This window comes from Phaenicophaeus curvirostris, chromosome 20 (genome assembly GCF_032191515.1).
Source record: "Phaenicophaeus curvirostris isolate KB17595 chromosome 20, BPBGC_Pcur_1.0, whole genome shotgun sequence".
Classification (NCBI taxonomy): domain Eukaryota; kingdom Metazoa; phylum Chordata; class Aves; order Cuculiformes; family Cuculidae; genus Phaenicophaeus; species Phaenicophaeus curvirostris.
The window spans coordinates 8,342,495-8,369,398 of record NC_091411.1 but is presented as its reverse complement, the minus strand read 5'-3'; the positions used below and the strand labels follow the sequence as shown (position 1 = coordinate 8,369,398).

Below are 26,904 nucleotides of genomic sequence, written 5' to 3'. Positions count from 1 at the left end.
CATCCCTGCAGGGCCCCCAGACCCATCCTTGCAGGACCCTCTGACCCACCCCTGCAGGACCCCCAGACCCACCCCTGCAGGGCCCTATGACCCATCCCTGCAGGACTCTCTGACCCACCCCTGCAGCCCCCCCAGACCCATTCCTGCAGGGCCCCCAGACCCATCTCTGCAGGACCCTCTGACCCATCCCTGCAGGACCTCCAGACCCACCCCTACAGGACCACCAGAACCATCCCCGCAGGACCCTCTGACCCATTCCTGCAGGACCCCCAGACCTATCCCTGCAGGACCCCCAGACCCACCCTTGCAGGACCCCCAGACCCATCCCTGCAGGACCCTCTGACCCATCCCTGCAGGACCCCCAGATCTATCCCTGCAGGAATCCCCAGATCCATCCCCGCAGGACCCCCAGACCCATCCCCGCAGGACCCTCTGACCCATCTTTGCAGGACCCCCAGACCTACCCTTGCAGGACCCCCAGACCCATCCCTGCAGGACCCCCAGACCCATCCCTGCAGGACCCCCAGACCCATCCCTGCAGGAACCCCCAGATCCATCCCCGCAGGACCCTCTGACCCATCTTTGCAGGACCCCCAGACCCATCCCTGCAGGACCCCCAGACCTACCCTTGCAGGACCCCCAGACCCATCCCTGCAGGACCCCCAGACCCATCCCTGCAGGACCCCCAGATCTATCCCTTCAGGAACCCCCAGACCCATCCCTGCAGGACCCCCAGACTCATCCTTTCAGGACCCCCAGACCCATCCTTGCAGGAACCCCCAGAACCACCACTTCAGGACCCTTTCACCCATCTCTGCAGCCCCCCCAGACCCACCCCCGCCCCCCCCCATCCCCCCGCCCCCCCCCGTTCCCCCCGCGGGCGGTGCCGGTGCTGGCCGGCAGGCGGCGCTGCGGGGCGGGGCGGGGCGGGCTCAGTGGCGGCGGGGGCGGGCGCTGCCGAGCCCCGGATCGCGGCCGGCCGGCAGCCGCCTTCCCCCCCCCCCCCCAACCCCCGCCCCCCCCCTGCCCCCAGCCCCGCTCGGCCGGGCCCGAGCGCCGCGGCCGCGACATGTCCGGCAAGATCGAGAAAGCAGGTGAGCGGGCCCGGAGCCTCCGCGGCCGCCGGAGCTGCCCGAGAGCCGCGGACCGGGCCGGGGGCGGGCAGGGCCGCTGTCAGCGCGGGGAGGCGGCGGCGCCGGCGGAGCCCGGGCTGAGCCTCGGCTGCTCCCGGGGCGCCGCTCCTGAGCTCCCGGGCTGCTCCCGACAGCCTGAGCTGCTCCTGGGCTGCTCCTGGGCTTCTCCTGAGCTCCCGGGCTCCTCCGGAGGTTCCGAGCTGCTCCTGGGCTCCTCCGGAGGTCCCGAGCTGCTCCTGGGCTCCTCCGGAGGTCCCGAGCTGCTCCTGGGCTCCTCCGGAGGTCCCGAGCTGCTCCTGGGCTCCTCCGGAGGTCCCGAGCTGCTCCTGGGCTCCTCCGGAGGTCCCGAGCTGCTCCTGGGCTCCTCCGGAGGTCCTGAGCTGCTCCTGGGCTCCTCCTGAGGTCCTGAGCTGCTCCCGGGCTGCTCCTGGGCTCCTCCTGAGCTCCTGGGCTCCTCCGGAGGTCCCGGGCTGCTCCTGGGCTCCTCCTGAGCTCTAGGGCTGCTCCTGAGGTCCTAGGCTCTTCCTGAGGTTCCCATCAGCTCCTAGGCTGCTCCTGAGGTCCCAGGCTGCTCCTGGGCTCCTCCTGAGCTCCTGGGCTGCTCCTGGGCTCCTCCTGAGCTCCTGGGCTGCTCCTGAGGTTCTGAGCTGCTCCTGAGCAGCTCCTGGGTTGCCCCTGAGGTCCCGAACTGCTCTTGAGCTCCTGGGCTCCTCCTGAGGGTCCGATGAGCTCCTGGGCCGCTCCTGAGGTTCTGAGCTGCTCTTGGGCTCCTCCTGAGCTGCCTCTGCTCCTGAACTGTTCCTGGGCTGCTTCAGAGCTGCCCCTGGGGCTGAGCTGCGCCTAGGACGTGCTTGGGATGTTCCAGAGCTGCCCCTGCGCCTGGGCTGCTCCAGAGCTGCTCCTTGGGCTGCCCCAGCGCCCTATGCACCAGGCTTTTTGTTTCCTCCTTCGCTTTTTTCCTTTTATTTCCCTCTTGTTTAAATTTTCCTGCCCCCCCCTGCTGTCCTCTCCATGCAGCAAGGCACCAGCAGAGCCAGGGCGCTGCAACGCTTTGGGGCCTACCCGCAATGATCCATCGCAACTTCTCCAACTTTCCTCTTTTGGTGTTTGTGCAAGATGAGAAAAGATGAGGCTGTGAGCAAACGTCAGCGGGAACTTGCTCTTTTTTCCCTGCAAAGCTCTCCTCTCTGTCTGGGGTGCTCACCTAGAGCCAGAGGAGGCTGCTGGCATCTCCTCTGCTCTCCCAAGGAAACGCTGGAGTGCGTATCGGATCGTCTCTCTGTGCTTCTGGAGTTGTGTCTGGTTCTCAGTTGTCACTTTAGGTGGTTGAATGCTCCTGTTTTTCTGTGTAGTGGGAGTAGTACGTTTAAAGATTCAATTAGCGTTTTGCAAATCAAACAGTCAAGTTATTTAATTATGTTGCATTTAATTAGCAAAGAAAAAAAAATCAATGCTGTTTTGTAAGTTTTATTGTAAGGAATAGCTAGGCAGTTTCCTACAGGGGAACGCAGGGTAGCAGTCTGAGTCGGGATGTGCCAAGGACAGCGTTGAGGCTTTCCAGGAGAGCAGACACCAATTTAGGAGAGGAGTTAAGTTGGCTGCGGTGCTTTCTGGTTTTGATCATTTGATCCTGGTTCATTCTGGCTTCTGCACTGTGTATGTGAGTAGGTTCTCCTGCGATACGGGTTCTGGAGCGGCCTCCAGGGAGAAGCAGCCTTGGCTACCTGGCAGCTTTTAAGCGCAGTCCGTAGGCATCTTTCCAGCTCTCAGCGCTAAGTTACTGTCTCGCAAGCGTGCATCGCATCATAGAATCATAGAATCACCAGGTTGGAAAAGACCCACCGGATCATCGAGTCCAACCATTCCTAGCAACACTAAACCATGTCCCTCAGCACCTCATGGGACGAACGCTATTCCAGAAATATCAGAGGTTAATCTGATGCACAATCCCTTACATAGTACCACAACGTAACGCTTCGCTTTGGGATTCTGGCTGTGTTTTTTCACTGCTTACTCATATATCGCTGCAACTGTTTGTCCGGGAAGCGAGCAACAAAATGAGAAAGGGGTTAGCAATATATATAGACCTGGGGCCAGCTCTACAATAATTGCCACTTGTTTGTGCTAGAGGTGAATTTGGCTTGGGATTTTAGTACATGCTGATTGTGTTGTAGACAGTAATTACAGATGTATAAATAAGTGATCACGTTTTGTTTATTCGCGTGCAGTAAATAACCCTGTGAGAATAGTAAATATAACTCCATACCAGCGAAGCAGCGGGAAGAGTTCAAACGCGGGAAGATGACTCTGTAGACACACACAAACGCAGCGCGGTTCCATAAACAATAGAACAGAAAGGCCAAAAAATACTGTACAAAAACGCGACCTAGAGACCTGACCTTGCAACACACTGAACTCCCAGTGAAGAACTCAAGACATCATGCAGGATCCATCCCCAGGTCAGTGCTGTAAAAGTGCAGTTTGGAAGATGTAGTGGGTGAAGCCTTGATGCAGAGATGTTCTTTCCCGTGGCTGTGTATCGTAGTGATGATTTGTTGAACAAAAGAAGCTGTAAATCTGGGAAAGCGTCCTCTTTCAGCTGCTTGTGCTTTAATTCCTTTAAGAAGGTATTTAAATAAAAAAAAAAATTAAATCCAGTCCAAGCATAAACTGGAGGAGAAGAGACAGGGAAGGGGTGGGAAAGAGAGCTGGAATCCAGCTGTTTCAGTGCACTGCAGTCTTGATCACAGTTTCTGAGTGCTTGAACTTCTGATTGACACAAAGAGTTTGATTAATTGTGTCACTGAATAAACACAGTCTGTAATACTGCAGAATTCTTGGGTAATATGTGTAAAAATGTGTACAGTAGCAGCACAAAGGCTACAGAGTCCTGAAACAAATGCCATGAGGTCTAAGGTCGGCATATTTATGTGCATTAAAATTTATTATTTTTTTTCTTATGGGAACGGAAATAAATGTGAACCCCATTACGCTGTAAATAAAATAGGCTGTTCTCTGATAACAAGCCGTCTTTACAAACTTCGGCACTGGCTTGGGCTTTGGTTTGACTCACGTCCATCTAGTCAGGCTGCTGGGAAAAACAGTATTACCTATAAGGTAGAACTCTGGAGTTCTTAACGTACATCTGCTCACCAGGTCTTTAAATGAAACACCTTGTTGGCACTTAATAAAACACAATAATACATTATTAGAGATAACAGCTACCATCCTGTCCAGCAAGGAAGAGCAGGCAGGGCTCCCTCTGGAGCCTCTCAGTACTGCTGTTTAATCAACAGAAGGGTCACTGTAAAGCACTTCAGAGCCCTGTGTTGAAGTGAGGGGGAGCCATCTGGTAAAGCAGAATATGATGGTGTATTTTGTTTTCACTTGTATTAGACCTGCTGGTTTTGTTAGGCTCCAGCCAGGAGACTTCCAAATACTTTTTCAGAGCAGAACCCTCCCTGACTTGAAGAGAAGGAATGGCATCCGTTGTTGTTTTTTCTTTACTCTAGAACTGTGACTTTTTGTCTTTGCTTTCAGAAAATATTTGCTCTCACCTTAGTCTTATCGTTTTGATCTAAAATCCAAAATAGGAATGCTAAGAAAGACTGGAGAAGGTTGCAGATTCTGCTTGGGTTTCCTGTTACCATGGCAATACATGAATGCCTGTATTTATTTACCTGATGGATTACGTGCTCCAGGGAGTTGCACAATTCTGCATCATTTGGAGAGAAAAAGGGAGCATTTAGACACCATCAGGTCTAAACCAAAAGCTCTGAAGCAAGTCCGCTCAAGAATGCCTTTTATTAATACCAAAGACATATGGATGCCATACTCTGCAGGTTTATTCTATTTGATGCTTTCAATCTTAATCTTGTAATTTCTTGCAGGGTTTTCATATCCTTTGAAAGCTTGCTTTTTCAATAGCTGTCTGCTACAGGTTGTTTGAGATAACTGTTTCAAGCATTAGCTACCTGGAGTGCCGTCAGTTATCTCTGTGCTGCCCAGGACTCATCTGGATGTATTTATTCCCAGCAGACTGAAAATGCTGTTGTCTTCACCTTTTACTCATAAGTATTTGCCTGATAAGCAAATTCACCTCTGAAGTCTTTACTATTGATGGTATAAACATCTAGGGCTAATCCTAGGAGAATTCTGTTCTTCAGGAAAATTGCAAAATAGAAGAAACAATTCAGGAGGCCAGGTTATTCCCATCTTTATAGGAACTTAATATTTGTCCGGAGTTCTCTATATCAATTTAGATTGTGCATCTCTGAATGTTTTTGTATTAACATGAGGTTTCCTGGGGATCTTATTTTTGGAGAGGATGTGTTTTGAATTGCCATCATCTCTTGGATCATTCTATGGAAATTATCCTGCATACTTTTTACACCTGAGTAGTTTTCTGCAGTTTCTCTTTGTCTAGGTTATGCTTAGATGAGTTGCTAGGCAGAACTGTTTCTCAGCTCAGTTGTGCCTTCACCACAGTACCACGTTCTTCAGTATAAGTGAGGGCTTTAAAAATCAAAGTTTTGCAGCGTAAGTGCTGCTGCACGGGTGATTTTCAAACAATGTAAACACTCTCTGTGAAATGTCTTGTCCTCGAATCTGAAAATTAAACTCACTTCACAATCTTAAAGACAATACAATTCCAGTTCTTCCTTACTTGGACTTTTAGCATCTACTTCATCTCTTATAGTACACTGCTCGGATAGTGACATCACTTGTGTGTTTTATTTTAACTTGTTTTAAAAGCATCAGTAATTCAGTCTAGGCTTTTTTGGTAGAGGCAAAATCCAGTTAGAAGATGCTCATCATTTAGCGTTTCCAACAGAATGGCACATAGAGCGGAATTCTGGAGTTTTTCATGTCATCATAGGGTTGGCAGCTGTTCTGGTACGTGGCTTCAAGACTGGAGGGTTCAGAAATGTAGCCTGCGGGATAACTGCTGCAAGGTTGAGATGGTCAGAGCAGTTGTAAGAAGGAGGTGGACAAGGAGTGGAGAAAAAAAGACAGCTGAAGTCTACTGGAATGTGAAGCAGCTGGGTTGTGCCTGAGTCAGTGAAAAAGCAGAAACTGGAAACAATTGCTAAATTTATTTTCAGTGCAAGCAATCGGTTTCCTTAAACCACAATGACTAAATATATCTATTGGTGTGATTTTTATGTGGTGATAACTCTTACTGGCTCTTGCTAACCTCTTGGCAAGCAGAGGGATGAGTGCAAGTTCACTGTCAGTCAAGACCATAACGCAAATGTCCCCGATTTAGGTCTGTTGCTTGACTTGCAGAGAACATCTCCTGTCTCCTGTTGGCTGTCAGCACAACTTTCCTTGTTGCAATATATTGCATGAGTGGAAGAAATGTGGCTATTTATTTCTAGGGAAGGGAGTCAATCTGTAACTGATTTATCAGGTTTCCTTTGGGGTTTGTTCATCCTTCTGTAAGTTCTGATTTGCAATTAGTACCTCAGCTGATATTCTAATGTCTCTGTAAGTGCAGACAGACTCTGACGCAAAGGTGTGGGTCCTTTTAAAATATTAAATCATTTTTAAAACATAAACGCCATATTTATCCCAAAGCTGAAAGCCTGTGGGTAGAATTGGCAAAGTGAGCTCTGCTGTTGACATACAAATCCTTTGAAAGGAGAGCATTCAATTCAGAAGCTTATAGCAACTTAACTGCAAGTGAAAGAATATGAAGAGCTCATTTTCTAGACTTCATTTTAAAGAAACTAGAGAGATGTTCTACCTTTCCTTGGCAGAGGCATTTGATGGCTAGTCACATTTAAATCAAGCAGTCAGTCAGTACATGTATTACAGGTGGTCTAGGTGGTTCTCAGTTAGGTTACTGAGAGGTGAATTGTTTGTTTGTTACCGTCGCGTTTGGAAGATCCTTCTACAAGGCCTTGGCCGAGGTAAGATGACAGAGTGTATCTCCTGTCTTTGTGCCAGATAAAATTCCAGAAACTATGTAAGATATTAAAAACAACAAATTACATGTCAGAGCTACAGGTAAGGTGATTTAATAGCCGCCTTCCTCTCTCCTGCTCCTCACCACACCCATCATTTTGCATAGTTTGGATACGTATAGAGGATATAACGTGTTCCATTTTCCAAGGCAAATCATCCCAACATTTTTCTGCTGCAACTAGAGATCTGGAGTTGTGAGGTCTTTTGCCAGTTTCCAAAGCTGTTGACCTCTGTATTTTTGTTTAGCAATGAAAAGAATCCTTTAGTCTGTATTCTTCCTGTGGAGACTTTACATTACCTGGAGAAAAACCTGTGCGTGGAGAGGATCCTTCAGGTTCTCAAATTTATGACAGAATAAGCTTTTCTTTCTGAAAACAATTGAAAACATATTGTGCCATTAGTGCCTGAATATTTGGGAAATTCTGCTGCTACATCTGTCTTTTTTCTTTATTAACACTAGCAGACTCTAGGATTCAGCCATTGTCATGGAAGCAGTATGGATGGAGTATTAAACTCACTTAGATGTTGCAAGAGTATTGGCTTTGTTATTGTCAGTTTTATCTAACTAATCAAAGCTTGGCTTTCCTGGTGTACAGATGAGAAATATTGGAGAACATAACGGGATGAGGAGATGGTAATGAAGAACAGTGTGGTGTTCTCGATGCTGAGGCAGAGATTAGAGGAAAAGGGAGAGCTGGTTGGAGGAGAACTCGATTTGTTCACCTTTGCAACTTTGAGTTGGCCGCACTAGACCTCCAATGTGTATGGTGAGGGTGGCCAGAGAAGTAAAAAGGAACATCACGAGTGGTCATGTTGAGGGAGTGATTGGAAAGACCAGAAAAGAAGTGAGAGGATGCTCAGCCCATGGATGTCAGAAGAGGAGGGAATAGTGGCTAGGGTGCGTGCAAGAGAGCAGAATAGGAAAAGACAGACTGATGCTGAAAAGGGAAAGTGGGCAAGGAGGAAGCTCCCAGCGGCTTTCACAGGAGTCTCGTCCAAGGCAAAGAGACAGAAGATGAATTTCAGCAATCCGGAAAAGCTGCAGGAATCCTGCAGGTTGGGACGTGCTGCCAAAGGAATGTTCTGCAGTTCTGCTGTTCACGTTACTGCGGCCTGACAAGTTTACAGCTGTATTACCTGACCCACAGCATCCACTCTAAAAAATACATTTTTTGATCTCTTCTTATGATGAGTGACATTGATACTGATAGAACAATTTCATGTATGTGAAAGAGAAATCATGTCCCCACGTATTCCATGAAACCATCGGAGAAAGCTGATGGGTCGGACCATTGTTCTACTTTGATTTGCATTGTATTTTTCAGTTAAAGCTCATCGGCTTTTAAACAGCCTCTTGATGTTAAATCTGTTTGCTGTTTTAGTTGCTATCATAGTTCACCTTCTCTGGAGTTAGTAAGATAATGTTTCCATGTTGAGAGCAAAGAAGTGCATAGAAACAAATATAACAAAAAGACATTCTGTATCAGAGCATTCACTCAGTTCTGTGGGAGATAAAATATTGATGGTATTTGGGAGAACTGGTTCTCCAATGCTTGCTTTCTATTTTATCATATTTAGGCAAGTAATCTAAAAGATTTGGGAACTTTGGGAACTGGCAAGAGCTGGATGGAGATTCTAAACCTTGGCTAGCATTTTAGTTTCACGTTTCTTTCATTTTCTTGGTTCCCCTTATATACCACTGAAAGGGTCAGTTGAACACAACTGGCACCTGAAGAAGAGGTTTCTTAATTCTGAGGCTGCGGCTCTTTGAATTAAGCAAATACATGGTTTTTTCTCATCTTACTATACCTAGGTAGCAGTCTCTGCTGCTGTGTGTAGAGCTTTTTCTGGTGTCATGGAAATACTGTGCGTTTTGTGATGCAAGTTAACATCTCAGTGTGGCCATCAGTGCCGCCAAGGAAATGTTAAATCATTCTTCTGCTGAGGGAGAAAGGTTAAAGCTTGCTTGCACTCTCATGCTCTCATTCTTTCTCTCCGAAGGCTTCATGTGGGGATGGCCTTTGTTGCGTACTTAACATATTCGCTGAACCAGTCCCATTTATAGTCTAAACAAGATCTTTAATTTCATCCCTCACATGCACAGAAATCTTGGGTTTTGAAAGAAAATACATGAGAATTTTCTTCTTAGGCTTCTGGAAAGAAAGGCAAAAATCAGTAGAGATTAAAATCAAAGAACAGTTACTCATAGCTGGTGAAGTTGGAGTAAGGAGGTGCTGTAACTTGGTTGATTCAAATTTGATAGAATTTTACTGAGAGACTGAGTATGTAGTTCTATACTTGTTAAACTGTAGTTTGAAGGTAATCTTTAAAATAGGAGCAAAAGGTGTGTGTCCACAGTATGCAGCATGCATTGTTTTATCCCCTTACCTTTTGATATTCTCATTGTGCCTCTTTGTGCCTCTCTGTCCTGTCCATGCTGCCCAAGAGGTAGCCAAAATAGCCTCAGGAATGAATTCCATATTTAGAAAGTTTCCTTTACGAACCAAACGTCATGTAATAAAGGGCACCCAGGGAAATCAATATTTTAATTCTGGCTGTGTACTACATTCTAACTAATTCTAGACAGCAGTGAATTCATCTGTCGGTGAGCTTAAGTTACCAGGACGGTGCTGTTTAAAACACAGTTTTCCTTGATGATATGTTATCCTTTCATATTGGGTTTTGGCTATATTGTTTGTCAATTTGAGGATGGGGAGATAACATGCGGATGGTTCCCATCCACGTTTTACTTAACAATGCAGCCTTGCATTTCATTGTTGGCAGCAACGTGTGCTGCAACTTTCATAAACAAAGAAATTAAATATCCCTGTTTGGATATATTTTTTTCCATCCTAGTTCTTTTAAGCTTATGTTTTCTGCTTGTCCAATTAGAAGAGGCTTTAAACTGAATTATAGACAAGAATAAGAAATTTGAGGAACCTAGGGAGGTCTACCAAAAGGTTTAGTTAGAGCTCATCTATGAATTTACAGGGACTCAGAGAAAATGTAGAGCACTGGTTTGTGCAGGAGGTGGTTTGTCTGTATAAATACCCTTGCTAAAGGTCGCATGAAATCATCTGTTAAGTCTGATGCCAGCTTTTCGATGGAGCACGGTAGGAATGGTGGAGGGGTTGGGTTTACTCTTTTACTGCTTCAAATTGCTTCTCTGGGGCTACTATGTGGGAGAAGTTTGCAGTATCAAAAAAACCATTGTGCATCTGAAAGTCAGATGCCTGGGGTTTTTTTAAAAAAAGATGTATCTTTATGAGCAATACCCAGGAGAACATAACTGACAGAAACTGAGGTGGGGAGTTTCTCTGTTTTCAGCTGAGTTTTTCTGCTTGCTCTTTGTCACTGCAAATGGTGATATTTCTCTCTCCTGCTCTGTCAGTCTGGTCTGTTGTAGTTTACGGGAGAGAAATTTCAGAAGGTTGTAGAACCGTGTTGTTAAAATGTGCTAATGACTATAAGGAATGGTATTTAAAGTACATTGTGTGCAGTGAGCTGGCACTGAAATATGACCGACGTTGTGATATTCAGGTGTACAGTATCCCTGTAAAGAAGAACCACTGAGTCTCGTCGCATAACTTGGTACGTCTACTCAGAGGTAAAGTTGCCTCTTACGTCTGTACCTCTCATTTAACCCGTAGCATCTTCTCATAAGGGAACAGCGATGGCTCATCCCTCCCCTGTTAGAACTCTTGGACCTGTTGGCCAATTGCAGTCAAACTGAAATCAATATTAGAAATGCATTTAAATTTCTGCATGTTATCTGTTGAAGACTGAGTAGAATGAGGAGACCACAAATAGTGCCTTTGTTATGGCAAGAAGGAAGGTGTAGCGACCCCATACTCCATCCAGTGTCAACTGGTACACGCATCATTTCAGGATCATTTCAGGATCACTGACACACATGGTGCTTCTTGGTCAGGGGATGCCAGGGGAGATGTGAAGAAGCTGGATGTGGTGCGTTACAAGAAGAACAGATGGAGTCTCACTAATTTTGCTGCTCATAGAAAAAGACTTTTTTTTAAAAAAATAACTCAGATGATGTAGTTTGCTGTTCGATGATTTATCAAAGGTTGTGATCTTATGCTCATTCAGCTGCATAGGTGCTTTGTCAGTCTAAACTTACCTCATCTTAATCTGTAAAATTTACAGGCGTGAGATAAATCTGACTGTATTTTTAAAAAAAATATGAGAAAACAATGCAGTGAGCTACTCTAGCTTAACCTCAGCTGGATTAACTGATGCAGCCTTCGGGTCTAAGAATGAACAGATATAAATTCTTTATTGCCTAGAAACTTCTCTTCATTTCTTCACTGAACTAATACTGGCACACTTATATTAGTTATAAACTGATCATGCTATCTAAGCTTTTGTCTCTAAATTGTTGAAGGTAAGATAAATGGTGGAGTCACCATCCCTGGAGGGATTTAGCAGATGTTTGGATGTGGTGCTTAGGGACATCATTTAGTGTTGTCTTGGCAGTGTGAGGCTTAGGGTTGGACTTTGTGATCTTAAAGCTCTTTTCCAATCTAAATGATTCTGTGATTCTATGATGCTAAATTCATAAAAGAGATTTATGGTGATCTCTGTCCTGTTGGGAAACAGTTCAAAGGGACTTTAGATCTTGCTTGGTACTATAGTTATGTGATGCTGAATACACTGATTTTGTTAACGCCTTCCTGCATCTTTGGTCGAGGCAGAGCTGAGGAAGGCATTTCTTCTCTGCCACCCTCTCTTTGGCACGCCTGTTTCTCGCAGCGCTAAAGCAAATACGCTCTTTGGCCACAGAGTTCACCCTTCTAACTGCCTGCTCTCTGGGGAGGAGACCAGGGTCAGGAGAAGACCCCCTGCCTCTGAAAAAAATCACATTTCACATGCAGGTCGCTGATGAGAGAACTAAAAAAAGAACCCACGTACCAACAACTGGGATGCCTGCAAGAGCTCACTTAATATTAACCCTGCTGCTGGAGGTGGGTCTGGGAGCTAGCAACGTTTTTATCTAATGGAGCAGACACTAGACCTTTTAAAGTCAAATTTCTTTGCTTTCCCTTGTGCTGCTCAGCCCAGGGAGATGCAAGTTATCACATTCCATCAGTTGATGATTTGGTATCAGGCTGGAAGGTAAAAACACTGATAAAACATTGCTTTCCTTTGTTGCTTGACTTGTGAACTGGTTTACCTGAAACAGGGAATGCCAAGGAAAAGCAAAACCCTGTGGAACAAAGCAAATAAGTGTGTCTTCTAGGGGCAGCTCAGAGGAGCCGGTTGAGGGCAGTGAAGGGTGTGTTGCTCTTGAAAGCCAAAGTTTAATAGTAGAAGTACAGCGCAAATTAACCCTTCAAAACTGTGTAAAGAGAGAATTTGGTTCCCATTACTGTCTTTGCATTCCCAGGTAGTCTTTAAGCAAAGATGGTTTTGCCCTGTCTGTCTTGGGTGAAAGCACTTCTATAAATTCTTTAAATATGAATTGACAGCTCTTACTCTTTGGTTTTATCCTGAATTACAGCCTTGTTCATTAGACCTCAAAGCTGAGGTGTGCATTTCATTGTAATACTTCTAGGGCTCCCCGGAGACATCAGGTACACCACAAGTGATGCACAGGAGAACTTCCCTGAGCTTCCATTTGGCTGGCAGCCTGAGAAGCACCAAGGTCCAAGGGATCAAACCCATCATTCAAACCAGACATTGGTGTCATTGCCTGGGGTTGTCAGGATTACTGTGGCTTTTTACAATGTGTATAAGGAAAAAGTGCTTACCTGGCAGCTGACCACAATTATTTGTGCTCAAGGTTACCAGCCAAAAGTGGATCTCTTTACTTTTTGTTCTGGCTGGAGTTAACATGATAAAGAAGAGCAAACTAAGGAAAGATCATAGAATCATAGAATCACCAGGTTGGAAGAAACCCACCGGATCATCGAGTCCAACCATTCCTATCAATCACTAAACCATGTCCCTCAGCACCTCGTCCCCCCGTCCCTTAAACCCCTCCAGGGAAGGTGACTCAACCCCCTCCCTGGGCAGCCTCTGACAGTGCCCAATGACCCTTTCTGTGAAAAATTTTTTCCTAATGTTCAGCCTGAACCTCCCCTGGCGGAGCTTGAGGCCATTCCCTCTCGTCCTGTCCCCTGTCCCTTGGGAGAAGAGCCCAGCTCCCTCCTCTCCACAACCTCCTTTCAGGTAGTTGTAGAGAGCAATGAGGTCTCCCCTCAGCCTCCTCTTCTCCAGGCTAAACACCCCCAGCTCTCTCAGCCGTTCCTCATAAGGCCTGTTCTCCAGCCCCTTCCCCAGCTTTGTTGCTCTTCTCTGGACTCGCTCCAGAGCCTCAACATCCTTCTTGTGGTGAGGGGCCCAGAACTGAACACAGGATTCGAGGAGCGGTCTCACCAGTGCCGAGTCCAGAGGGAGAAGAACCTCCCTGGACCTGCTGGCCACGCCGTTTCTGATATTTCTGGCAGATGGGTAAATCCCAAGAGTCTCTGGCAACAAGGTGTGTAATAGTGTTGGTAACAACAAAACTGTATTGGAGGGTTGTTGATCCCTTATGTCATTGTTTTGATGCCTCTCAAGTTCAGTCAGTGCTGAGGGCTGGTATAATAATGCCATCTAAGGTTACAGCCAGTGGTCGCTCAGGCTGTGCGAGCGTCCCAGCCAATATGCAAAAAATATTCCCCCATCAAATGAAAGCATAACCAATTCCAAAATCATTCCCAGCATTCCTGGGCCATTAACATGAATGTTGATTGAGGTCCTGATCCGAGTCTGGCATCCAAAGTCAATAACTCCTGCAAAACACCATTCTCAGCCATGTTACCAGTGCTGTGGCTTGTCCTGTGGGGAGATCTAACAGCCTGTGGGTTTTATTATTGCTAGTGTTTTCATTTGTTTTTATCATCTAATAGTTCTCAGATGAGGCACTTCCCATCTAAAAGCTTTGGCAACGTAGTATGCTAAGTTACAAGTATTATCATAATGGAGAAAAAAGTCATGCTAGAAATATTAATACTCAGTAGTACACATCTAATGAAATTGTTATTCAGAGCTCTTTTATACAGAAAAGTAACACTGTTATCTGTTGATGCTGCACACTGTGATCTTAACCTCTGGGACGATAACAGAGCATAAAACCTGGCTCCTCCTGCAATCCTGTGCCCTTGAAGGAGTCATTTCGTTAAATTCCTTAATATTTTTGCAGCTGTGGTTGTGGTTTATTAGCTGGTGCTGCCTTTAAGAAGGGCCTGTGTCTGCAGCAGAGTTTTCATTACTCATCTGTCAATACTCACAGAGTAAAACAAATAGGTCTGGGTAGAGAGGTTTCTGCTCTTCTGTGTAAATAGTTTCTTTTTCTCCATCCCTGCTACTTCACCCAACGAGAGGGTAGAGAATAATTTTGATGCAGTACACAGTTATTTGATAGGAAGATCTGGCCTGCTTTGTCCGTTAGGGTTATTTTAAGCTATGATGTTCAGATTTTATTAAATTAACTAGATGGAATTAAAGCCATCTCTCCCTCCCAAAGTATTCTCACTTGCAGAGCTGTAAAATGGCCTTTATTGTGAATCATACCAGCTGAAGAACTTCCAGAATTTCTCTTCTGCAGTGGGTAAAATATGATCTTTGGCCAGTTCAACAATTTGCTTGTCAGGTGAAATCCAGTTGAGTTTTTTTTGTGTTTGCTTTTGTTTTTAAATAGTCCTCGAAACTGAAAATTAGATAAGCCAAAATTATTCCATTGCTGGGATGCAAATTGTAGTAATTGCCTTGGCTTCTGGGTGAAAAGCAGAAGGCAATTTACCTGCCTGGATTTTGGAGTTTTTGTATGATAATTGCAAATGCAAGGCACATCTTATTCTATAGCTCCAGCAGAACAGGGATATCTGCTCTCAGGGGTGGAGATGGAAATAATTTCTGTGCTGTTGCATCGTATAGCCGAGCGAATGGAACAAAATACTGTACAATACAAAATGCTTTGCTGGAACAGGGCAGGGCTGTAGCAAAAGGATAAGCATAATATAGTAAGTAGGGGAGAAGGATTTGCAGGACGGAGGGTGTTGACTCACTTGACCACAGGCTTCTCTCGAGTTTCACACTTGGCTGTGACACGTATTAAAGAGAATAGCAGCCAGGCTAGTGAGCAAGCGTGCTTATGAGCCGAAAGTCAGTGCTGACCACTTTCTGCTTATGTGTTTTTGGGGGGAAATAGTGGAGTCCTTACACCCTTTTCCTGTTGTGCATTCTGGTTTTGTTTGCTTTTTATCCTACTTCAGAAAAATCATGGTGGGGCAAAACCACGCACAGCAGTTCCCTCAGCAAGATGTAAAGAATGGAGGCTCAGCCCAGTAAAAGCAATTCTTGAGTTGGAGTCTTGTTTTGTGCCTCTGTACCTTTACTACACGAGGGGTTGGCTAGTAAATTGGTGCCGATATCCTTAGTGCCTTTCTCATGGAGTTGCAGTCAAATGTATTTTAAAGCTTGTCCTGTGGGAGACTATTTTGTGTTACTGTGTCCTCCAGTGAGAGGGGAGGGAACTGAAACCTCTGCTAGACTGAGCTCTTCACCAGCTGCAGGCACGAGGACCTAGTCTGGAGATAAAAACTGATTAGTGGATAATTCCCCCAGAACGAATAATCTCAGCCTTAAAAGATGAATTGCAGATGGTTTTGGATGAGAGAGATATCAGGTTTAAAATGTCATTCTTCGGTAACCTGAGTCTACTGACCTTGTGTGGCATTCAGAGGTCATTCCAGCCGAGTAAGAATGGCAGGAGAACTTGCCTGTGGTGCTTCCTGACCGTCCCCTGAGCTCCCAGTGCTATATTCGCCTGGTGATTTGAAAGGTCTTTCGCTCTGCAGGGTCAAGGAAAGCTTCCAAAATACAGAAGAGAGCCATTGTAAACTCCCCAGGCAAGAAGGATTAGTATCTACTATGACTTGATAAACTATTTTTGGATGGGTTATGTGTCTTTACTCGTCTTTCACCTTTGCAAAGGTAACAGTACATGTGTGTTTGTCTGGCTTTGACTGGAAAGCTTGCAAAAAAACAATGCTGAAACATAAAACCAAATTAAAGACTATACGAGCAAGCTATGTCAATAAAGACCATCATTATGTGTAGCTGTGCAGCTTATCAAATTACTCCAGCAAGAGTCTCCTTACAAATGCCTTTGTATTTTATCTGTTGACTCATCCATCTCAACACTTACAGTAACATTTCAGTACTGTCTTATAGAGCCCTTTATTGAAACAAGGCTGTTCTTGGGCTGGTTAATCAACAGATGCTATTAATACAATGATGTTTTTCTTGACGCCCTGTCTCACTGTGGTGGCATTGTAAGCAGCATCGCTGCACGAGGAGATCTGTGTGGTTGAGGACTCGCTGTACAGGCAAATCACTCAACATTTGTATTCAGCGTAAAGTCAATATCGAAAGCGTTTCAGACCTCTCAGCTGGCAAACGGTCTCACTGGCGCGACAAGTGATGTTAACAAAAGGTTAAACCATAATCTGCAGTGCTTCTAATTTATTCAACAGTTTTATAAAACGATGGGATTTCATTCAGTTACAGAGCACCAGAAGTGTAGAAGGAAAGCTCAGATGGAATTTCTTCTTGTGCGAGTTGGGGAGGTGGTAAAGGAAATAGGATTTGGACTCAGATATTTATTCTTTTAGCAGAACAATGTCAGTCCCAGACCAGTGCTTCTCACATGTGTTTTACCCTGGGAACTTGTATAAAACGTCTTCCCTTTCAGCTATTTCATTTTTAGCTGTATAGAGGGTGTAACCATTGTTTAAAGGAGTGTCAGTGGCATGGAGCCAGTTGATAGCTAAACGCTATCATGAATTGTTTTAAAGAGGGTATGATTTTCTGTACTGAGATATATTGATGACTCTTTTTCAAGGCAGGAAGTACATGCTGACTCCAGCAGTTGCCAGAGCAGCTGTTCATTATGAGTAAGCCATATGAAAAATCTTGTGAAAACCTGAATATCAGTAGGAAGCAGCGTGAGCTCAAATGATCAGCACCAATGTATGGTTCAGCTGTATCAAGAACTGCTTTCATATTTTTACTTGCTCAGGATTAAATACTGGAAAAAAGTTTTGTCTCTTATGGAATCCATGTCTGTAGGATAGTTTACAGAGAGGTGTTTAACTGCAGGCTGGTTGATATTTGTAAAGGCTTGTCTGGACACTCCCGAGACTCTTGCTTCAGGGTACAAATTTATTTGATTTATCCCGTGTTGAGCTGATGAAGCAGTTTCTGTCTCTGTAAGTAGGCATCTCAACTGGCTCCATGGCTTTTTTTTTTTTTCCACCAAAATGTTTGTTTTGAATTAATAGACGTTTCAATGTAGTTAGCATTTTCTGGAAAAAGATTATTATTTTGGTCCTCTGTACCGTGCCAGCTGTGAGCAGCCATGGGGACCCTGGGCTTCGATGAGCTCTTCTGGGTACAGTGGCTGTAGCAGAACCACTCACCTTCGGCTGACAAAAAGAAGAGTAGGCAAGAAGAACTGTGCTCTGAACATGAACCTGCCTGGGAGCTGTGTATGCAGAGATAAGAAGCCAAAGGGGAAAACCCTTCAGTTATAGCTGATACGTTCTACAAGTGAATCCCAGTAATTTCCAAACCCTGCTTCTGAGATAATTCCAGCCCAAGTTCATTTAGTTCCTTCATCCTACGTTTGAGCCCTGCCTGAGTTGCTTTTCTTTTTGTATTGTTCCCTGTTGTCTTTGATACCAGGATATGATTTCTTCTTTGTCACCTCCCACTGCCCTTTGTTTGCCTTAGTTTACAACTTCTTTGTTGCACACACTCATGTTACTTGTAGTGCATCCTGTCTAGGAGCCTGTGTCACGAGGTTTTGATTCAGCAGGGTTGTCCTGGAGATGTATAGGGATGTGCCAGCAAATAATGGTATGTATGTCACAGAAAAATGAACGTAGGGAAGTGATGGAGTCACCATCCCTGGAGAGGTTCAAAAAAAGATGTAGATGTGGCACTTCAGGACATGGTTTAGTAGGCATGGCTTGGACTGGATGATCCTAGAGGTCCTTTCATAACTATAATGATTCTGTGATTCTACATGCACATCTTGCCCAAGCAGTAGAGCTTCTTTTGCTGCTGCTGAGGATGGGAGCACAGGGGAGTGTGGGATGTTCTGGCTTATTTTAAGAACAAAATTCAGTTTCCCTTGATGCAATAGTTCCATGAATCAAAAAGGAAAATGTGTAATACTTAGCATTCATCTAGAGCTTTACATTTTTAGAGCACTGTGCAAGCATTTACTCTGTATATTTGACCTCATGATGGGTAGTGATGGAAAGTGCTGTCTGCAGTGACGTGAGAATTGTGCGTACAAGTCTGCCCTTCTTTGACGTACGGGTGTGATTTAACTTGTTAGTTTGGTCAGATGATGTCCACGTCTCCTTAAGCTTTTGTGGGCTTCTCAGTTTATCACCAGAGCAGGTTGTTAGTTGATGTTTTTAAGCGTTGTGATCTCAATGGGGAGTTTGAGTGGAAGACAGTCTTTTGTAGTGGTGGCATCTCTTCCTTTGTGGGAAGGTGCAGGTAACATTGTGTGCACAGAGCATGCCACCTAGAGGAATGGAGTAGGCTGGCATGGCCGTAGCCATGATTTGCTGGCAAAATTGAGGTGGCTGTGCAAAAGGCCATGTTGACATCTGCTCCAGACAACACCCTTTGTGGCCCTGCCTCTGTTACATTCACCAAGTTGAGCGTGAGAAGGTCCATGCACAGCTACCTTTCCATCAACACTTCTCAACGCTGAACTTTTTACACGAGACCACTGTTCACGATTTAGCCTCCTGGTTATGTTGATGCCAATCTTTCACAGAGGCTCAAGAATCTGAAATTAAGTTGAGGATCTCACCTCGTATTCTCTGGAAATTAGGGTAAGGAATCTAGTACAAGGTGTGGTTGGATGGTCTAATGCTCTTTGAGCTCGGTGCTTTCTTTGGCTTGTATGTCGCAATTTCTTTTGCGGGAGACTAATAAATTTCCCAGAAGATTATCCTAATTTCCAGAGTCTCAAAGTCTGAGTTGTAATTAAGCACTTAATTTGATGAGGGGTTTTAGATGTGCTTCTAGTCTACTGGCAGCTTGGGGAAATGCTTCCATCTTCAGCCCCGCTTCCCTAGTTTAGGTTCAAGCTCAGAAAACTGTTTTATATTTAGAACCGGCAGAATTGCAGCCTGCCAGACAGGTCTCAGAAAATTGCTCCAAATCTGTGCTTTCTGGGTAGTTAAAGCCAAATTTGAAACAACCCTGGGTTCCTTGAAGTTAAGGTGATGGCAATTTTTCGTAAATGAATGGGCAGTGGGAGATTATAATAATACATTTGATTGCTTACAATTGCATTGAGTTCCCCTATTGCCACAAATGCCCGTAATCAGTATATCCAACAGGGAAACGATTACTTTATTTCTTGATCATCCAGAGCATCAGGGAGTTCTGTTGTCGGATACAGGCACATGGATTGACCAAAGGGTATCACATCTTTAGGACAGGAATTGGATCCACATTAGACTAAAATGTGGCATAGTAAGGTCATAATCAATTACTTGGGTTCATAGGATTTAATATACAAACAATAATTACTGAGTAGAGTTTTTTTTCTTTCTTTGAGGTTGTGGCTTCTTGTTGCCTCTGATTAAGTTAGTATCTTCACCTAAAGTTTCTCTCAGCTCTTCAAGTAAAACATCTTTTCTTCCCCTCTCTCCTGCGCTTTAACTTTCACACTTAAATCCTCAGGAACAATCTGGAAGACTTTATTACGCTGTGCTTCTGAACTGACCCCCACGTATTTTCATTGAGACATTAACATGGCTTTCCCATTTCCTTCTATCCTGAGCTCAAATTTTCCTGTTAGGGGAATACTTAAAAAAAAAAAAAAATTGGATTGCAATTAGTCATATGTTAAAACAACCAGACTAGAGCCAGCAGGAAGAGCATCCTCTCAGTGTCATTGTGCCGTTTTGGCTGCAGAAGGATCTCCTGCATGTATTGACCATCCATGCATTTAACAAGCCCATTCCGTGGCTGCCCCCATATCTCCTTAACACATGCCCCTTTTTCCTGATAACTCTCTGGCCTCCAGGCTACTGACAGCTGTTGTCCACTTGCTGCTAATTAAGAAAGCAGCATGAGGGATGGGAATGTGGATTGGAGAGATTGAACCCCCTCTCTGCAGCAAAGCGTTTCAACCTGATTAAAAAGAGTCTGACTGACGACTCATCGGCCTCTTTTTTTCCTCCCCTCTCTGTTGAGCTTTTCTATAGAGAGCCTGTTTGCTATCAAGACTCACATGTTAGGTCCTCTCTGTGTCCCTGTATATTTTAGATCCTGTAACAATAAGCACCGTCAGAACGGATTTACCCTTGAAATTGTGGGCACGTGTGAAATTTTAAGCCACTATAAAGCACCATATTTAACATGCAGAGCACTGTGTACATCTGTGCTCTTATTCAGAAATTCAAATGTAGGTCCTAGTTTTTAAATAAAATGACATGCTTTGTTGAAAATTTAGAATTAGCTGTAAGAATCAAGATCGTCGTGAATTAAGAGCACTTAAGCGGATGGACTGATGGTTTCAAGGGTTTTCCTTCTTTGTTTAAGGATTTTCTGTGTTTGTTTTGTTTCCTTGTTTTCCTTTTCCATGTTTTGCATCGGGTCCCAGTGGGTGACCTTTTGTGCGATACGGTTACGCTGTGATTTTTATGATCCTGCAAGAGAGTGAGCTTGAACTCTGGAATTCCCTTTCTGGGCTGTGCTTCTGAGGAGGTAAAATTATAGACTGAGGTTAAGATAAGATCAAATCGTTGTATTGGTACACAACCAGATGATGTGAATTCAAGTAGGAGTGATGGTAGTTTGGTAGAAGCATCCTCCTCTAACACTGATGTTTTCTGGAGCTGTTTACCCCCAGGAATATTATGACTCTCTGTATTTCAGATTAGACCTCCTAAATTCAATCTGAATTCTTATCTGCAGTAAGTGGGCTCTGTATAGCCCATAGCATACTTTGAAAGCAGCGTCATTTGCTCTCATGTCTGGAATGTAATTTCTTTTCTTCCTGTTGTGATTTTTGTCGTGCTTGGCTGTTACCTTTTACCTTGGAGATGATTGTTCCTTTATACAATAATTCAACACAACCAGACCTTCTCTTTAAAAGCGTTATGCGTATATAGGAGTAAAATGTTTATTTAAATTAAAAAAAAAGATCACTGCCAGGCTTGGCTCCTTAGGCACGAGATGATGCTTTAACCAACAACCGTATCTGCCACAGTATAATGGAACAGCAGGGACGTGTCTAGAGAGAGGGGTACGTGCTTTTGACTGGTGACCTTGTATGCCCATCGTTTTGCTCTATGATCATTTTCTGAAAGACGCCTTGGAGCATTTGACTTGAGCTTTTCAAACCAAGAAGTGTTTTATATTGACTCGCAATGCTAAAATGGTAGGAAACACAAAATGTGGTGTCCTTACCATTAACCAAACTAGGCAGACTCTTTGGGACACGGGTGGTTCAGGGTGTGAAAGTGCTTTAATCTCCTTGGGCAGCTTTTTCTTTTCACATGAAGGGAGCAGACACTGACACAGTGCAAAGTGAAGAGAAATCCTACCAGTAGATTGGCCCCGAGTCCCCAAGCTGAAATCAGTAAATAAAGTGATTTATGGGAATTATAGATGAAAATGAGGGTTTCTTTTTTTCCTCCAAGCAAAATATTGTCTCCAAATAGATCATCTCATTATAGCACTCTGGTTTGGCTAGAAATTTTATAAAATAAGCCTGGTAGACTTACTGTTAGAAAGTTAATGGGATGATTTCTCTACTAGTAACAATTTACGGAGACTCCAAATCTCTTGTCTCTCTTGCTGTGGAAGGTAAATAAGAACACGAGAAAGTGCCTTCTTGGTTTGAAATGTTGAAGAGACTGTAAGCATTTGTACTCTTATATTTAGAGAGCTTGTTAGGAATGCTGAAATGGGTTATACTGGGTCATTTTCTGCGACTATTGGTCATTTCTTTCACAATAACCTGATTATTGCTTGGACAGCTTTGCCAAACTGTTTACTCTCTGCTGCCTGTTGGCTGGCAGGGCATTTCAAGCTGGTTATAGGAATATTATGCAGCTTCAGGATCACAGTTAGTCTGCATGTCCTTTAACACCCCTGCCAGTGACATCAAGAATTGAGCTGCTGTCATCCAGGTGGGTCCTCTGCCAGTATTGACATGGTTTTGCGTCTGTTCAGAATTACCATTTTGTGGGACCGATGGCAAGTGTCACTTGCTCTGAATCCCCACCTCTCATCCATTTGTGCCATGAAGTTCTGGCACACTCCTGCCAACTGGGAAAAAAATATATACAAACAACGTTGAGAACAGACCCCTGGGTGGTACAGGGTGTGATTAAGAAAATTCACCTTGGAGGTTTCTAATCTACTTCTGTTTGACAAAGCTGGACTTCACCTGAGAAACAACTTCCCGTATATATGAGAATTACCCCTAAATATTTCCCTTTATTGCCAGTTTGGCTTCTAATTAGCCAACTCCACTTTGCAAGCAGACAGTCTCATTCCAAAGTAAAACTGTGCAGGGATTTAATTGAGAATATTGTGTGTGGATTTGCCACCTTCAGCTTATTCGAGTGAACTTTCTTGGATGGCAAAGTCCTCTCACTTGTAAACTCTGGGCTATAAGGTTCTTGTGGCTTGGAATGTTGGTACTTTTTATCATGATAAATGACTAGTTTATTATAGTTTCAGGTGATCTCCCTAGAAGTACAGACTCGTAAAGATGCCAGAAAAACAGCTCAGCTCTTTGCCTGCTCTGTTTTCTGCTACCAAATGGTGAATTGGCTTGAGTGTGCTTGAACTATTTTCTAGATATATTTTTTAATTATCTTTTTTAAGAGATTTGAATATTTGTTGAAAATGTCTTCTGTGAGAGGCGTCTTTCAGAGTTTCTATATGAATCAGTTCAGTTTCATAATTTAACCCTGTGACTGCTGCATATAGCGGTGGGATTTTATCCAGTGGCAGCGATCAAGCCGTTACGGGTGGTTTGTGCCCGTGGCTTGTGTGTAATATCAGGGTGGACATGGAGATGCTCTGTGTTGTTTGAAGTCTATAGACTGTAGGAACCTTCAGTGGAGGAACACGGGACTCAATCTGTTTTAATGAAGCAGGTTTGCCCAAACCATGCCTTTCCCAGGATTTGTTTGAGACATCTTTGTGTTTTGCAGTCTTTGCAAAACTGATTTTCAGGTTAATGAAGAATGATGGCCCATTTAGTGCATTCAGACCTTCTTGACTGCAGAACTGCCAAAAACGAAGCAGGAGAGGTCTCCTCCATCTGTCATTCTTCTACAGAAATCAGCAGTTTAGAGGTAGAAGGAGCTGAGAGTTTGTTTGCTGAGCTTCAGAGGAGAGTTCATGAGTGCACAGAGGGGAAGAAAGGCAAAAGTGACTTGTTTGTTTGGGGAGGGAGGCAAGTGGATTTTGTTGTGTAAATGTGTAAACAGGGTAGAAAGGAAATTTTCCTAACGCTAAAATAAATGAAGCCCTAGCTCAGACTGAGAACCTTGTGAAGTCATGCAGGGCGTCGTGGGAGAGTGCTCCTTGTGGGGAGCAGATGTTTGCTGAGGTCCTGTGGTCAATGGGTGCAGTGTTCAACTCCTCTCAGCCCCCTCCCATAACTCATGGCTGTTTCTGCCAAGCAGCACCCCATCTCCTCTTCTTCCTGTTTTTTTTCCTCCCCTCTCCTTCCCCCGTGAATTTTCAGATAAAAGTAGAGAAAATAGGTTTGTGGTGATCTGTGGGATCGCTAGTCTGCCCTCTTATTTTGTTGTTATTGCAGAGTCTCACACACGTGCTCTCCTAGACGTTAAGTATTTTTAGCTTGTGTGATATTAGATACCAATACAAAGCTGTGGTTTTAACTAGACTGCCACAAAGCTTAGTACTAGATGCTTCTTAGACTGCAAAATAATATTAATAAACATGGATCATGCGTACAAAGTGCTTGCAACACTATAGGTGGTTGTTTATTAGTTGAAAGATGGTTTGCACTGTTTCTTGTTGCTTTATAGCAGTGTAATTTTTTTGACTCATTAGCAGGACCCAGCTGAAGGCTCAAAATCTGTCAGGGAGGAGGCTTGTGCAGGGTGGTTGTGCATTACCCGATGAGAATGTTAAGCACAGAAGCTCTGGGAGGTATTTACCTGTGTAATAATGGCACCAAAGGTACTTTAATAAACACGTCTTTATTTTTTTTCTGAACCCAACTGCTATGACATGCTAAATCCACTGCAGAAACCTGGAGGTTATTGAATGTTTTTCACAATGAAGGAGCATAAAGTTAATCACACTGAAGCTTTGACAAAGCACCTGACTTAGCCAGGCCAAAGAGGCAGCGTTCTCTGGATGTGATGGAGCGTAGCCTGACCTGACCCGCAGCCCTCCCAGGGCTGCCAGACCCAGTGCCACACGTCTTGAGGCCTCAAGGAGCTGAAGTTTTTCGTTACAGACTAGTTGTTGTTTTCCAAACAGACCTCCTGAAGTATTGCTCAATGTACCCCAAGCTGAAATTAGTATCGATTCACCTTTCGGGGCTGGACAGCAGGATCACCACACAGTCACGTGTCCTGTTGTGGAGACTTAAATAGCTTTGGCAGTTGTGGTTTTACTGCTTTGTCAAAACCAAATTAAATAGAAATACTGTACAACGTTATTTCTTATTTACAGAATCTTACAGTCTCTGCCACAGAATCTGAGCATGGGGGTTTAAAACACACTTTTTTTTGCATGGATTGGATCTTGGTTTTCAAACGCATTTGTGCAGCACCCTGTGCCTCCGTGGCAGGTACGGCTCTTGGCAAGCTCTCACTTTTGAAACCTGATGCCATGCTCTGCATGGGATGTGAAATGATAAGGGAATAGGCTGTTAGCAAAACCTCACTCAAGGGGCTGTTATTTCACCACGATTTATTCGGTGATAAAATAATTGTTTCAGCAGGATTGTAAAGAGATGCTGAGATAAGGTTCGACTTTGGTGTTGGTAAAATACAGCCTCAGCTCCGCTCCCTTTAGCTTTCACCCCCTTAAAGGTGTTTCTTCTTGAAATGTAGGCCAGCTTCCTGAATCAGGAAACTGGAAGCTTATTAAAAAATAGAAACTGATTCTTAGTAGGGCCCAGTTTTGGTAATTTCCATAAAAGAAAACAGTAACTGTTTAAATACAGCTACCAGGATGATACAAGAAATAGCATTGCTAGGGAAGAAATAACCTCCAGAGAAATAGGGCTTATCTGTCTCCTTAAGTGGGTTTCCAAACTTCTTACTGCGCTAGGCTACCTGATATTCCAAAGTAGCTGGGGAGCTGGTACTTTTTTTTCAGCATTAAATTAACAAGTAAAATTTTAGTGACTGTTTCCATGCTTCATCCTACTTAAGGCTTCAGTAGGCTCAATTGTGTTAACATGGATTCCTTCAGGTTCCCATTGTGTTTCTAGTGAACAGATTTGCTAGTGTTTGTTTCTGTAGAAGTTTATTGTTCTGTATCTCTTTAAACCAAACAAAAATATCTTTAAAGTCAAGCTTTGCTGAGTAGATGGGTTTTCATAGCTGTATGCCTTCTCCTTGAAGTCTGGTGTCTGCAGGAGCGATGTAACCAGGCAGTTTGAATTCAGGGGAAGGAGTCAAGATAAAACATAGGGTTGTTGGAAATAATTGTTTACTGCTAAAGTAACTTATAGTGTTTATGTGCTGTAGAGTGAAGGGTAGATGTCTCACTTAGACTCCGTAAGCCACCTCATGTCCCTGCTGTGATGGTACAGGGATGTGCTAATCCCACAGCTAACACAGACCAGGGCTAGCATTTCCTCTCCCTCCTGGGCTGTTCAGTTCAATTAACATCTCGGTTTCCCCTTGCTGGAGGCACTGTTGTTTCAAATTGTGCTTATAGAAGACTAAAATTTCCTGCTGCCTGTAGGCAGGCAAATAAAACTGGTGGTTTGGTTGCAGATCCTATCAGATATAGAATAGGGTATGGAACTGAGGATATGGCCTGAAGCTTCTTAACCCTTTATGCAAGCAGCACAACAGTGATGGAAAAGCAGCTTCTGACCTGATTGCATCAGAAATCTCACGCCTCCGGTGCTGCTGTATCACTTTGCACACGTCTGTGTATGTGGAGATAGAGAGCTGGCCCTTTGGGGCAGCAGTGTAGTAGCACTTCAAAGTTTAGCGATTTGCATAGTCCTCCTGTCATACTTTGTTCTACTGAGTAAGCAATATTAGGGAGGTTTACGCTGCTATTGAAATGTCTCTCTAGGAGATGGTGCTGGCCTGGTTCCTAAAATTCATTTCTGTTCCCCTTGCAGAGATGTGAGCCCCCAGCATGGTGTGCTGGAGTTGTGCAGGCATGTTTAATCTCACCAAACCGATATCTGCTTTTCAGCATCTGAGCCCTGAGGATACGGTGCTAGTCAGAACAGTGAGAAACGAGGCTTCCTTGCAGGGGAGTTAGCTCATCTCTTAACACGCATGGAAAAGAGCTTACATCACACCCTCACCTGGACTGTTGCCCTTAATCTATGGCACTTGCTGAAGAAGGAAATAAAATTGAGCATGTTTAAGCAAATGCTTTCCATGTTTTGATCTTATTTCTTGTGCTCAGCTCAGATGAGTGTGGGCGGTGGCTTTTGGGCAGGGTATAAGGTTCCTCCCAAGCCTCCTAGAAAAGAGGGTTTAGCTTTGCAATTCAGTCTGAATAT

The 26,904-nt window shown here is 44.2% G+C and overlaps 1 protein-coding gene across 7 annotated transcripts in view; it reads left to right on the top strand.

Moving 5' to 3' along the window:
- The first annotated feature begins 926 nt into the window (after nt 1-926).
- RAPGEF1 (Rap guanine nucleotide exchange factor 1) overlaps nt 927-26,904 on the top strand; it is an 89,198-nt gene continuing 63,220 nt past the window's right edge. For 6 of the 7 annotated variants that reach the window (XM_069873367.1, XM_069873366.1, XM_069873365.1 and 3 more), the window contains exons 1-2: nt 927-997; nt 1,038-1,094. In XM_069873367.1, the coding sequence (XP_069729468.1) occupies nt 1,070-1,094 (25 nt within the window). In that variant the 5' untranslated portion in view covers nt 927-997; nt 1,038-1,069. The other variant, XM_069873363.1, reaches the window with a different exon arrangement.